This window comes from Heloderma suspectum, chromosome 1 (genome assembly GCF_057233095.1).
Source record: "Heloderma suspectum isolate Gila_16-S chromosome 1, 16-S_ref, whole genome shotgun sequence".
Classification (NCBI taxonomy): Eukaryota; Metazoa; Chordata; class Lepidosauria; order Squamata; family Helodermatidae; genus Heloderma; species Heloderma suspectum.
Genome location: NC_139458.1, coordinates 439,943,308 through 439,957,689, shown reverse-complemented (window position 1 = coordinate 439,957,689; position 14,382 = coordinate 439,943,308). Strand labels below are relative to the sequence as shown.

Below are 14,382 nucleotides of genomic sequence, written 5' to 3'. Positions count from 1 at the left end.
ACTAGTAGCCACTGACACCCTTCTCCACCATGAATTTGTTGAACTCCCTTTTAAAGCGTGGTGGCCGCTTTGGGTCCTGGTGCTATGAGGGAGGGAGAAAAATGTCTCCCTCTGCACTTCCTCCACACCGGGCATCTCTCATCGCAAAGAGCGAGAGCAACACGGACCAATGGTGGGATGGGGATGGGGAGCCTGTCCGCCTGCTTGAGGCCCTGGCACCCAGACGCAAGCGACTTGATGCAATGAGCTCCTTTACCCTGAGCGGAGGGACCTTTGGCACTGGTGGGATGGGAAAGGGCTGCACAGGGCCCTGAAAAGGCGGCCTGGAGGAGCACTTCTCTGCAAAGTGGGGCCGCTTCTCCGGTGTGGTCATGGCCGCTTCAGGAGTCTCCGCTTTCCTCTTGACAGCCCGAACGCCAGTGTCCATCTGCTCTGTGCCAGCAGCAGGGGCCTCCTGAGACTCTTCTCTGGGCCTCGGCTCAGCACTAGCAGCGGCTGGAGTCTTTGGCTCACTTGCGCTTCCATTCCCCAGGGCCTCCAGGCCAGCCAGCTGTGGCATCTCCCCCGTCGGCTCTGCTTGTGCAGGCTGCTGGGCCCCCTCGAGCGGCTGAGGGGGGCTCCGGCTGCTGGATCTGGAGGGGGCACAGCTTCTGCCAGAGGACTCTGCACCTTCTGCTGGCCTGGGGGCTTGGGGCTGCTTGTTCTCCTCTCCTTGGCTGGCTGCTGGCAGTGCCAGATGATCCTGTGCCTCTGGACCCACGAGAGGAGCAGCCTCTTCTGTGCCAGGTGCCCCTGAAGAGACTGGTGTGCATTTCTGTACCTGAGCTGCTGCTGCTGGATTCCCAGCCTTTGCCAGACTCTGAGCAGCAAGGGGATGGGACACCAGCTGCTTGGACTCTTCAGGGCTAAGCCCAGAACTAGAAGGAGAGGCAGGCGGAGAAAGGAGAGACACCAGTAAGACACAGGCCACGCCCTCCCCCAGCCCCAACCAGCTTCTCCATGGCTTGAACACAGAGTGAGGGCCATTCACAGTGGGGTCTGCTGGAGACCCTGACTCTCAAAAATGCATCACCAAGCCAGGGTCCAGGTCTTGGAGGCTCCATCAGACTACCAGCTGGGTGGAAGGAGAGAACAACCTTCTAACTTATTCATTTGCAGGGAAGCGGGGGGAGTAGAATCTTCCACCATGGGCATTTGGAGCACTTTACAGCATCTCAAAATTAATAGGAAAAACATATTCGTTGTGCCCCAAAGCCATTTTAGAATGGTGGGTGTGTGTGCGTGCGTGCGTGTGGGCATGTGTCCAGACAGAGTTTGCTAGCACTATGAATTCAAAGGCACTGTGCAGAAATCCCACCTTTTTCTCCTTAGCACATTTTCTGCAGTAAGAAAAAAAAGACAGAAGCTGCAGTGGGAAAACACAGGAGGGTTATGAGTGGAAGATGATGTTGTCTGGACACCCTGTAAAATTCCATGGATTGAGGCAGTACAATGGTGCAAGAAAAGCCTTGTCTAGAAGCATCGTGTGTGTGTGTGTGTGTGTGTGTGTTTGTGTGCATGTATGTAAATTGCTATCTTGCTATTTATATGAACACACAGCAACTAACAAGGAGGAATCCAGTTCCTAATACAAAGCACACACATCCAGCTCCCCTCCCACCATCTGTGTGTGCAGTGACTTTGGCTTAAGGTACAGAGAAGATATGCAGCTGGTGCAGCAGACAACATGAGGGTGACCAGAGTATGGGTTGAGTATGGGTTGTTGAATCCTGGGTTGTTACTGCGAACGTGGAACTATGGGTTAACCATGGATTGTTAACCACAAACAACCCAGGAAGAGAACCCATGGTTTGTTGTTGAGTTGTGAACTCTTATGTTATTTTAAAGATAGATTGTCATTACATGTGAACCTAGAACCATGGTTTGTTCATGGGTTGTTTCACCAGGCTACAGAGGTGGTGGGAAAGCATGGTAAAAAAAAAATAATACAGACGCTCAATCTGCCAGTACTACAGTGCCACAAAGGCCTTTGGGATACAGGGAAGGAGTGGGTGAAAGAGGAGGGAATCAAACAACCCAGGAATTGAAAAAGCAACCTGTGCTTTGTGTGATCATTTGGCAGACGATCAGGGTAAACTCTGGGTGGGGCAACAACTTGTACTCTGGGTTGTCGTTACAGACCAACAAGGTCAGTGAATATAGTGGCAATCCTGGGTCAATGAAATGTTGTGTTGCCCTGTCAGGAGGGGGGTAGGCATATGAATACTTCAAATACATAAATATCAAATAAATCCCCAGGGAGGGACCCTTTTGCCCATAGTGAGGAAGAAGGGACAGAGATGGGCCCGTCTTCTATTGCTGCTCCTTTCTGACACGTGAAAGGTCTTGAGGGAGGCGGCACAGACCTGGCCTCATCAAGGGAGCGGAAGCCGCTTCCTCAGGGCTGCTTTACCCCTTCCTCTGTTGCCCATGGCAGCTGCAGGAGCTCCAGTCCTGGCAGCCACGTCTCCTCACGAGCATAGCAGAGCCCTTGGCTAATAGAGTGAACCGTGAGCTGGGAAGTCTCCACCTGTAATCTCTTCTCAGCCATCGGTCACCCTTAAGCAAACCTCAGCCCTTCAGTCACAACACTGGCCAGCCTTACAAAGTTTTTGTAAGGATTGCTGTAAACATGTATGCAAAGCTCTTTGAACTCTTAGGGGAAACACTGGGTGTCAAGTAAGACAATGAAACTACACCTGTACTGTAATGCAACAACATGGCAGCTGGGGCTGGGTGCTCCAGTGGGCAGCAAGTGAAGGGAACAGGAGAGGGCCCCAGGGGAGCCAGTCAGAGAGTGGGCCAGCCAGCCCCACACTTCTCCCCATTGATTGCAGACAAGAGTCCTCACCTTTGACCATAGTAGCTTTCAAAGAATTGTTCCTTCCACAGTTCCACTTTCTTCTCCTTATCTTGCTCCTGCCGAAGTCTCAGCTGCATCTCTGGAGTGAACTCTCCTGCCACACAGAGTTCAAGAAGAGAGTCTCTTGGCAATGAGAATAAACCCTGTCCGATACCTTTGCAACCTCCCACAAAAACCCAGAGGCCCGGCTCTTTCAGAATGGCCTCACCTTCTGACAGGCGCTCCTTCCATCCTTGGGCAGCAGAAGTGAAGAACTCGTTGTTGAGGGCAGAACTGCTAAGCTTCATCAAGCCATCCATCCCGGTCTAAGAGGGGTGGGGATGGAGAAGGAGAAGAGGAGGCGGAGGCAAGGATCGCAATGGAGCAGTCTTGGTGCCAGGAGGAAAAAGAGTGAGAAAGGAAAGGATTCTTCCCCCACCCCACCCCACCCCACCCCCAAATGATCCACCAGCTTGGGACTGCTCATGTATGCAGAGACTTTGGGAAGGAGAAAAGAACTGGGTCATAAATGCAGGGGCTTCTTTTTTGAAAGCGGGGAGGGGAGCACTGCGTTTTGCAGTCAGAATGTCACACAGGCTACATGCAGGGAATAAAGCCCCCATCCCATCCCTGAGGGCAGGGCCATTCTCTCTGTGTGCCTGGAGACCCTATAAAAACTGTATGGGGATGGACAGATGGACACATCTGGGGGGCGGTTGAGCTGGCACGCCTCCCCAGCCCCACTCGCCCCTTGTGGCTTCTTGGCACCCCTCTCCCACAGCCTATGGCACAGCAGGGGAAGAAGGAGCGCCAGGCCAGCCTGCGGCACCCGAACCGTTTGTTCTCTTTGCCGAAAGCCGAGGCTGCAGCAGCAGCAAGGCGCGCCCTGGGTCCTGGTCCGTTTGCGTTTGTTTTTACACAGCTCTGATTTAGCACAAGGGCCCAGGGCGGCTCAGCTCCTCCTGATGCCCTGCTTCAAAAAGAAGAACAACTTGAATGCTGAGCCAAGGAAACAGAAAACAAACTTCCGTGAAAGCGGAACAGGTGTCCGCAAACCACACACCCGCCTGCTAGCTATGGAAGTGCTGCCAGGGGCAAACTGAGCAGGGCCAGGAGCCCACAGCGAGGCGAACGGCTCCATCACGCGCCCAAGGCCCTGAGGGGCCTGTGGGGAGGGGAGCTGCCTGTGACCTGCTGCCCCTTCCCCACCCCTGGAGACGCACCTGCCGGTCCACCTCGGGGAGAAGCAGCAGCAGCCTCTGCTGACAGTCCGCCGGCAGCGCCGAGAAGGTGTGCTTGTTGACCAGGGCCCGTAGGTTGGTGTTCACCAGGATGGAGTCTGGGGTTTCCACATCTATTTCGGCACACTTTGTCCGCTTCAGCTGCCCTGAGCAGGGAGGCATGGTGGGCCGTCACCCTCCGGGAAGAGCTCCCTCCTGCCCTCCTGGAGCCAGCCGGAGGCAGCTCTGCCAGCGGCTCCCCAGCAAGGAAGGGGGCCCCCTGGCTGGGTCAGGAGGGTGGGCCTCGAGCCCCACTCCAGAAGGGCCCTGCTGGGCTCCGGAGTGCAGCCGCACGCCCTCCTCCACACCCGCTGGACGGCCCCAGTGCCCAGCCTGCCCCGCCTCCTCCGCTGCCAGGTCACCTCCCGGCGCAACACGCCCTGGACTCTGCGGCAGGGCCAGGCTGCGCCCCACCTCGTCCTGGGCAGCTTCAGAACGTGACAGGAACGCGGCAGAGGGCAGCACCCACGGCCAGAACCAGCGGCTGAGCGAGGCAAACCAGAAGAGGTGCTAAGCGTCTACTTGTCGAAATGCTCCAGAAGGCTGCTGAAGCGCAATGCATTTCAAATCTATTGTGACTCTTTGTCAGAGGCAACAAAACCGTCTCAAGAACATATAAATCAGACTACACCACACTAATTAATATCCCAAGAAAATATGCAGAAACCTTGATTGTCTTGAGAATTTCCACCAGGCCTTCAACACCTTTCAGCCCACCCTCAGCCTGTGCCTAGACTAGTCCACGTAGCAGGTTCATTTCCTGGACACTAGTGTGCAACTACGTAATGGACATATGAGCACCACCTTATATCGGAAACCAACTGAATGCTATAGGTATCTACATGCTTTTAGCTGCCACGCAAGACACACAAGATCTACTGAGTACAGCCAAGCCCTACGATACAACCGCATCTGTTACAGTCTCACAACCTAAGGATTTACATCAGGCATTTCTTAGACCACCAAACCCACACAAAGAAATGAAAACGGAGATCAACAAGGCGAGGAATAATCTGCCACAGGCCCAGAAATGAAAGTGACAGAACACTTAGGGTTGTCACCTACAGCTCCCAGCTACAGCCACTACAATGCACCATTGAGGATCTGCAGGCCATCCTGGACAACAACTCTTCCCTCTCACAGGCCTTGGGCGGTAGGCCAGCATCCCAGCCCAAAACAGCCACTCACCAGCAGCAGCAGGCCACATAACAGAGAAACAAACACAGGAGCCAGATGCTGCAACAAACCCAGATACGAACTCTGTCCCCAGCCACAATATCAAGCATTCATTCACCTGCTCATCTCCCAGTGTTATATATGCTATCATCTGCCAGAAATGCCATTCTGCGTTGTGTATAGAGCAAACAGACCAGTCCCTACACCAAAGAATAAACTGATACAAGTCTGACACCAGAAAGGGCTATTTTGAGAAACCAGATGGAGAACATTTCAACAACCCAGGGCACACAGTTAGTTATCTTAAAGTGTCCATTCTTGAACAAAGAAACTTTAAAGGGAGACTCCATCATGAAATTGCTGAATTACAAGAAGTTCAGTTCTATCACCTGTGGTTTGGATCAAGGTAACAGTTTTATACCACTACAGGTGTTAGCTTACCAATACCAGGATGTTTGTGTTATCATCAACAGTGCTTTGTGAACTGTCACTGTAATTACTTGACATGCATTACATACATTGAGCTTTAACACAATGATCACAGTATGTTCTTTGCATTTCGTTTTCCTCTGACCTCACTGGTTACTTTTTTCTCTCTACACCTATGCTTTCTCTACCCCATGCCAACTTAAGATAACACTTTAAACATCTGATGACTCTATCTTTATACTGTAAATTCACACAATGAGACTTCATAGAAACTCTACATATTTAAGAATACTCCTTAAAGACAACCCCACTAGCTTAAACATTTATTCCCTGATTCGAAGTGTCTCCTTCCTTCTTCCAACAGGTTATGGCCCATATGGAAAAGGTAAATAAAATATTAAATAAGTTGTACTAACTCTTTTTAAAAAAATACATGTTATGAGTTGCTCCTACTCACTAAGGAGGGAGTAGTAAAGAGATCCCTTACATTCTTTTAAGAAAAATAAGGAGACAAATGTTTGGGAGCACCCCTCCTCTCTCTTTGGGTACAAACCTATTCAGTTTAAATACTATTTATTGTTCTTCCCTCCAGCAAAGGAGATCGTTACCTTGTCGTGGTGCTGGAGCTTGAGAACCTCAATGACGCCATGAGCTAAACTGTGATGGGACACCCAAGACGGGAAGGACACGGCAGAGAGGTCAGACTAAATACGATCCCTGGGGAAGGTAACGACAACCCACCCCAGTATTCTTGCTGTGAAAACTAAATGGATCAGTACAACCAGAGATATGTCGGAATACCATCGGAAGATGGGACTCCCAGGTCGGAAGATGGTCAAAATGCTACTGGGGAGGAACAGAGGATAAGTTCAACTAGCCCCAGATGTGATGACGCAGCTAGCTCAAAGCCAAAAGGATGGCTAGTGGCCAACAGTGCTGGTGGTGAACAATGAATCCGATGTTCTAAAGATCAACACACCATAGGAACCTGGAATGTAAGATCTATGAGCCAGGGCAAATTGGATGTGGTTATTGGGGAGATGTCAAGATTAAATATAGACATTTTGGGTGTCAGTGAACTGAAATGGACTGGAATGGGCCACTTCACATCAGATGACCACCAGATCTACTACTGTGGACAAGAGGACCACAGAAGAAATGGAGTAGCCTTCATAATTAATAATAAAGTGGCTAAAGCAGTGCTTGGATACAATCCAAAAAACAACACAATTATCTCAATTCGAACTCAGCGTAAGCCATTTAACATCACAGTGATCCAAATATACGCCCCAACCACAGATGCTGAAGAAGCAGAAGTAGATCAGTTCTATAAGGATCTGCAGCACCTACTGGATAATACGCCAAAAAGAGATGTTCTTTTCATTACAGGAGACTGGAACGCTAAGGTGGGTAGTCAAACGACACCTGGAATTACAGGCAAGCATGGTCTGGGAGAACAAAATGAAGCAGGACATAGGCTGATAGAATTTTGCCAAGACAACTCACTGTGCATAACAAACACTCTCTTCCAACAACCTAAGAGACGACTTTATACATGGTCTTCACCAGACGGTCAACACCGAAATCAGATTGACTACATCCTTTGTAGCCAAAGGTGACGGACATCTATACAGTCGGTAAAAATAAGACCTGGAGCTGAATGTAGTTCAGATCACGAACTTCTTATTGCACAATTTAGAAATCAGACTAAAGAGAATAGGGAGCCAGTGTGGTGTAGTGGTGAGAGTGTTGGACTGGGAGCCGGGAGATCCGGGTTCTAGTCCCCACTCAGCCATGGAAGCTCACTGGGTGACTTTGGGCCAGTCACAGACTCTCAGCCCAACCTACCTCACAGGGTTGTTGTTGTGAGGATAAAATGGAGAGGAGGAAGAGGATAATGTAAGCCGCCTTGGGTTCCTTGCAAGAGGAAAAAAGGCGGGATATAAATGCAATAAATAAATAAATAAATAAATAAATGACCCACAGAGCAGTTAGATATGAGCTCACTAATATTCCTAATGAACATGCAGTGGAGCTGAAGAATAGATTTGAGGGAATAGATTTAGTAGATAGGGTCCCGGAAGAACTATGGACAGAAGTTTGCAACATTGTTCAGGAGGCGGCAACAAAAAAGTCCCAAAGAAAAAGAAAACCAAGAAGGCAAGATGGCTGTCTGCTGAGACACTGGAAGTAGCCCAAGAAAGAAGGAAAGCAAAAGGCAACAGTGGGAGATATGCCCAATTAAATGCAAAATGCCAGAGGTTAGCCAGAAGAGATAAGGAATTATTTTTAAACAAGCAAAGCGCGGAAGTGGAACAAGATAATAGAATAGGAAGGACAAGAGACCTTTTCCAGAAACTAGAAACATCGGAGGTAAATTCCAGGGAAAAATGGGTATGATCAAAAACAAAGATGGCAAGGGCCTAAGAGAAGCAGAAGAGAGCAAGAAAAGGTGGCAAGAATATACGGAAGATCTGTAAAGGAAGGATAATAATATCAGGGATAGATTTGACGGTGTGGTCAGTAAGTTAGAGCCAGACATCCTGAAGAGTGAGGTTGAATGGGCCTTAAGAAGCATTGCTAATAACAAGGCAGCAGGAGATGATGGTATCCCAGCTGAACTGTTTAAAATCTTGCAAGATGATGCTGTCAAGGCGATGCATGCCATATGCCAGCAAATTTGGAAAACACAAGAATGGCCACTAGATTGGAAAAAATCAACTTCTATCCCCATACCAAAAAAGGGAAGCACCAAAGAATGTTCAAACTATCGAACACTGGCACTTATTTCACATGCCAGTAAGGTAATGCTCAAGATCTTGCAAGGTAGACTCCAGCAATTCATGGAATGAGAATTGCCAGATGTACAAGCTGGGTTTAGAAAAGGCAGAGGAACTAGAGACCAAATTGCCAATATCCGCTGGATAATGGAGAAAGCCAGGGAGTTTCAGAAAAACATCTATTTCTATTTTATTGACTGTTGTAAAGCCTTTGACTGTGTGGATCATAACAAATTGTAGCAAGTTCTTGGTGGTATGGGGATACCAAGTCATCTTGTCTGCGTCCTGAGGAATCTGTATAACGACCAAGTAGCAATGGTAAGAACAGACCATGGAACAACAGACTGGTTTAAGATTGGGAAAGGAGCACGGCAGGCTTGTATACTCTCACCCTACCGATTCAACCTGTACGCAGAACACATCATGTGACATGCTGGGCTTGATGAAGCCAAGGCTGGAGTTAAAATCGCTGGAAGAAACATTAACAATCTCAGATATGCAGATGATACCACTTTGATGGCTGAAAGCAAGGAGGAGCTGAGGAACCTGATGACGAAAGTGAAAGAAGGAAGTGCAAAAGCTGGGTTGCAGTTAAACCTAAAAAAAAACAAGATTATGGCAACCAGTTGGATTGATAACTTGCAAATAGAGGGAGAAAACGTGGAGGCAGTGACAGACTTTGTCTTTCTAGGCGCAAAGATTACTGCAGTTGCTGACTGCAGCCAGGAAATCAGAAGACATTTATTTCTTGGGAGGAGAGCAATGACAAATCTTGATAAAATAGTTAACAGCAGAGACATCACACTGACAACAAAGGTCCGCATAGTTCAAGCAATGGTATTCCCCGTAGTAACCTATGGCTGCGACAGCTGGACCATAAGGAAGGCTGAGCGAAGGAAGATCGATGCTTTTGAACTGTGGTGCTGGAGGAAAATTCTGAGAGTGCCTTGGACTGCAACAAGATCAAACCAGTCCATCCTCCAGGAAATAAAGCCAGACTGCTCACTTGAGGGAATGATATTAAAGGCAAAACTGAAGTACTTTGGCCACGTAATGAGAAGACAGGACACCCTGGAGAAGATGCTGATGCTACAGAAAGTGGAAGGCAAAAGGAAGAGGGGCTGACCAAGGGCAAGATGGATGGATGATATTCTGGAGGTGATGGACTTGACCTTGGGGGAGCTGGGAGTGGTGATGGCCGACAGGAAGCTCTGGCGTGGGCTGGTCTATGAAGTCACGAAGAGTCAGAAGCGACTGACCGAATAAACAACAATTGTTCTTCCATTCTTAGTGAGAGCTGTTATTCTGCCCATCAGTTTTCCCCAGCGCCCAAAAAACAGAGCCAGTGAAAATGTGAGCATATCCCAATGGCCTCACAATTCTGTTATACTGAAGATTACACTTATGTTCCCCAGTGTGTCCTTTAAGATTCCTTATGACTTTTCCTATAAGTAGCTCGATGGCATAACTTATATTAGCACAATTGCTTTTTTAAAAAGTGGTTGTGAGCCGCTCCTACTCATTCCTAGAGAGAGTGAAACCAAGTCACAACTTAAATCCTTACAAGAATAAACAGCAACAAACACAACCCCAAATAACATTTTTGGCTCATGCACCTGGGCTTACAGTGCACAGTTACCATTGCTGAAAAGGCCACTGTGTGCACCCATGGGGCGTGTGTGTGGGGTCTTCCCTGGCAGGCCTTGCAATCCTTGTTGTGCTTTTAAATACGAACTCCTGTGAACCAACCCTGAGCTCTTTTATAAGTGATTAACAGTTCTTCTCCAATAAGTGCCAATGCTGATCAAGTTTTTTCTTGAAAGCCTGGCTCAGAGAGTCAAAAGAGTCAAGGTGCAGGTCACTTTCTGTTGCTTACAGATCTCCTGCTGGCCATAAGTAAATGAGCTCTAATCTGACACCAGTGTGGTGCTTGGCTAGCCCCACCATCACTGCTGTATGTTTTATGTCATCTCAGCTGCCCAAGAATGTAGAAGTCTTGAACTTGAAAGCAGAATACCTAACAGCTCAGACCCCAGCACAAAAGAAGGCATGCCAGAGCAGTTCTCTGGTCAGCAGCCAGGTTCAAGTGCAGCATGAGTGGTGCCTGCCTCTCCTCTCTGTCTTGGCACACTTGCCTCTTTGCGAATGTGCCATACACACCAAACCATGACTCAGCTGAGGGTCCCCCACATTCTCCATTTAGTCAACCCCTGGCAGTGGATATTAGGGGCTAACACTGGTCAAACACACCAGCCCTCCCAGAAATTTGCTCTGAGGGTTTTGCCCAGTGAGAAAGGCCTCTACTCTCAGAGCCACAAGCCTCCGTTACACCCTCCTCCCTGCCAGCTTCACCTTGGCCTCTGGCAAGACAATGTCTTCTTTTTGTCTTACTTGCATGGAGCCTCTCAGATCTCTGGAGTGGCTTTTTCCCCAGGACTGGCAGGGAAGGCTCAGTTTTAACAGAGGGAGAGGAGCTAGAAGTAGAGTTCTGGGAGCTACTCGAGTGTCCATCAGGCTGCTTTCCTTCCCAGGCTGCAAAGGAAAAGAGGAAACACTCCAATTGCCACAGGCACCTCGTACAACAGTTTAGCAAACCCAGCCATCAGGTTTCTAGCTCACTCCCAGTTCTTCTGGTTGCGTAGATTGGTCTAAAATAGGAACATTTTTTTAAGAAGAAAAAAAAATCAACAGAAAAACTCTATCTGGCTTTAACTATTCAGCATCCTTGAGAAGAGAAGACTGAGGGGAGATATGATAGCGCTCTTCAAGTACTTGAAAGGTTGTCACAGAGGGGAGGGCCAGGATCTCTTCTCGATCATCCCAGAGTGCAGGACACGGAAGAATGGGCTCAAGTGACAGGAAGCCACATTCCGGCTGAACATCAGGAAAAACTTCCTGACAGTTAGAGCAATATGACTATGGAACCAATTACCTGGGGAGGTGGTGGGCTCTCCCATACTGGAGGCGTTCAAGACGAGGCTGGACAGCCATCTGTCAGGGATGCTCTGACTTGGATTCCTGCATTGAGCAGGGGGTTGGACTGGATGGCCTTGTAGGCCCCTTCCAACCCTACTATACTATGATTCTATGATTGATGAAGCAAGCAAAAAAGGAATGGGGGCAAAAAAGAATGGATCCAAGTTTGAATGGCCAGATTGTGTAGATTGGTCTAAAATAGGAACATTTTTTTAAGAAGAAAAAAAAAATCAACAGAAAAACTCTACCTGGCTTTAACTATTCAGCATCTCATTCAATGCCATCCATACCTTCATAATTTCTGGAAACTTGAGATCTCTACACATCTGTCCTGGTGGAAGGCAGCTTCCGATGATCCTAAGTGCCTCAGCCACAGTGCATCATGCAATCAATTCACCCCCAACTGATCATGGGCTCCTTTCCTATTTTGAACCTACACCTCCCTCCATATTTTCCTCCAAATGTACCATTTTAAGATGTGCCTGGGAAATACACTCTTCACTAGATGCATCTAGGCAACCCAAGGCCTTTGCCTGCACTAGGGAAAAGCCTCGTTTTCAAGAAGCAATTTGCTCCCTTTAAATGGAAAAAGTGTTCAGTGCAGTTTTGACAGTAGCATGGACGACATGAAGGGGTGCTAGCTAGTGGGTTGGTATCCATTTTTTACTGGACACCTCTTCCCAGTCCTGATGAGGCCAAGGGGACAATTAGAAGCATTGCCTGGAAACACCTGGGGGGGCTGCTACCCCCACTCGCCTCTTACCTGGTTTTGCAGGCACAGACTGGCCAGCTGCCTTTGAGTGCTGCGGCTGCAGGAGGTGATGATTGGAGGAGACGGGTGCGCTGGCTCGGCACTGCTGCTGCTTCCGCTGCTTCTGCTTCAGGGCCTATGAAGGGAGGGATGCAAGAGGCAGCAGGGCCTTCCAGAGCCTATGGAATGTTGTGGAATGCCCTCCCTGCTGCGGAATGCCCTCCCCAGGGAAGACTGCCTGGCCCCATCTTCTACATTTGTTCCAGCATCACATCAAGGTATGATTTTCCACAGAGGCCTTTGGAGGAGGATGACTAGGCTGTGTTCTTTAATGCTGCTTTATTGTAGGGAGGGGGAGACTTCTGTTTTTCCACCAGCTATTTCATCTTGATCTTGGCTGCTGTTCTATTTTGTCTTTGATTGTTATTGATGTGACTGTTTTACTATTTTGTTTCTGTTTTGTTGTTAGCTCCTTTGAATTTCTACCTCAAAAGAAAAGTGGGATAATTTATTTTTAAAGTGAGCCAACGACTCCCTCCACAGTATGCAAGATGGGGACATATCTATAGGGCAGCCTCTGGCAGGGAAATCACAGCGGGGTTGCTGGCAGGCCTCTTCTTGCCTAGCGCCATGGGCGAAGGTGCAGGGTGCGACTCCCAGAGCGCTTTGCCCTCTGGGTGCTTCTAGACAAGGCTCCTGTCGCATGACCACTCTGCCTCAGTCATGGGACTTTACGTGGAGGTTCAGGCATCGTCATCATCACTTTGTAAAAAAAGTACCCATGTTTCCCCACGGCTTCTTTCATCTTTTTTCTTACCAGAAAAATCTGTTAAGGAGGAAAAGACAGAATAGCTGCAGCAGGCCTTTTGACGGGCAGCATGCAGAGCTCTCTGTATTTTGCTCTGACCATACATTTCTTTACTATAACATGTTGTGGCTTTATGTTACATTCAGGGCCATGCTTAAGCTTGCTCATTAATGAGAAATCTTTAGTCAAACAAAAGATTTGCCAGGGTACTAATTTTTAACTTAATATTTTAGTGAAAAAAATGAGGCAGGGGATTGTGGAGAAATTCTAAAAGGAACTTCCCACCAAGGGTTTTGTGGACAAGGACTCATTTTTCTCTCTCTACCAACTACAGACATTGTCTGATCTAATGCTTCTATGAAGCATCTAACTATGAGGAAAAATTCTGCACCTTTGATGCTTCCAAAGGGGACAAGATACCTGTCAAGATACTGCCTTTTATCCTACCAGTACTGCAGCACAACAACAACTGCAGCACTAATTAATTTGTAATGCTGTTTTACTGCTGATTAGCAAACAGTATCCAACTTGATTATCTAAGGCCTTTATCATGACTGCACAGAAGAGCCTTCCTCAAACTAGTGCCCTCCAGATGTGTTGAATTATAACTCCCATCACCCCTCAGCCAGCTTGGTCATTGGCCATGCTGGCTGGGAAAGATGGGCGTTGCAGTCCAACACATCTGGAGGGTGCCAAGTTGCAGATGGCTGACACAGAAGAACCCTCCAAAAACAAACGTTTGCATGTTTTCTCTTTGGCCATATGGGCAAAGCCCGTGTCAGAGCAAGGGGCTCCCAACTATTCAGGAAATCTTTGGGAAAACTCCTGAAATCTTTGATGTGGAGCAGTATATGAATACTGTAAATAAATAAAATAAACAAACTATTTCCAGTTCGAGGGGATAGGAGGACAGCCCGGCCCTTGCAACAGCTCCAATTCATAATCATGACCAAAGCACTGGCGACAGCAACTCTTCACATGGCAAAAGTGATGGAGGGAAAAGCAGGAGGTGGCAAGGAGAGAGAGGGCTTGATGGCAATAACCATGGATGGGAACTGGAATTCTTTCACAGCACAAGGTGACCACCTAACAGAGAATCTTCTGTATGCACAATGGAAGATGCAAGGAAGGCAGGGAAGGGAATCTGGACGAGAGCTCATAGTCAAAACAGAAGGGGTTACTCAGAAGGGGAATCCAGGCCAAAGGATCTCAAGAGTGACGTCAACAGACAAGGGCTGAGCTCCTTGACTCGGAGCAGACACAAGTAACCCTGGTGAGACACCATTGGTCTGGCAGTAGCA

The 14,382-nt window shown here is 48.3% G+C and overlaps 1 protein-coding gene across 3 annotated transcripts in view; it reads right to left on the bottom strand.

The window, feature by feature from the left end:
* ASXL2 (ASXL transcriptional regulator 2) overlaps positions 1-14,382 on the bottom strand; it is a 136,270-nt gene that overhangs the window by 11,463 nt on the left and 110,425 nt on the right. For 2 of the 3 annotated variants that reach the window (XM_084829557.1, XM_084829559.1), the window contains 6 exons: positions 12,286-12,409; positions 10,938-11,078; positions 4,105-4,268; positions 3,111-3,207; positions 2,891-2,996; positions 257-917 (listed from right to left, as the gene is read on the bottom strand). In XM_084829557.1, the coding sequence (XP_084685683.1) occupies positions 257-917; positions 2,891-2,996; positions 3,111-3,207; positions 4,105-4,268; positions 10,938-11,078; positions 12,286-12,409 (1,293 nt within the window). The remainder of the gene's footprint in view (positions 1-256; positions 918-2,890; positions 2,997-3,110; positions 3,208-4,104; positions 4,269-10,937; positions 11,079-12,285; positions 12,410-14,382) is intronic. The other variant, XM_084829558.1, reaches the window with a different exon arrangement.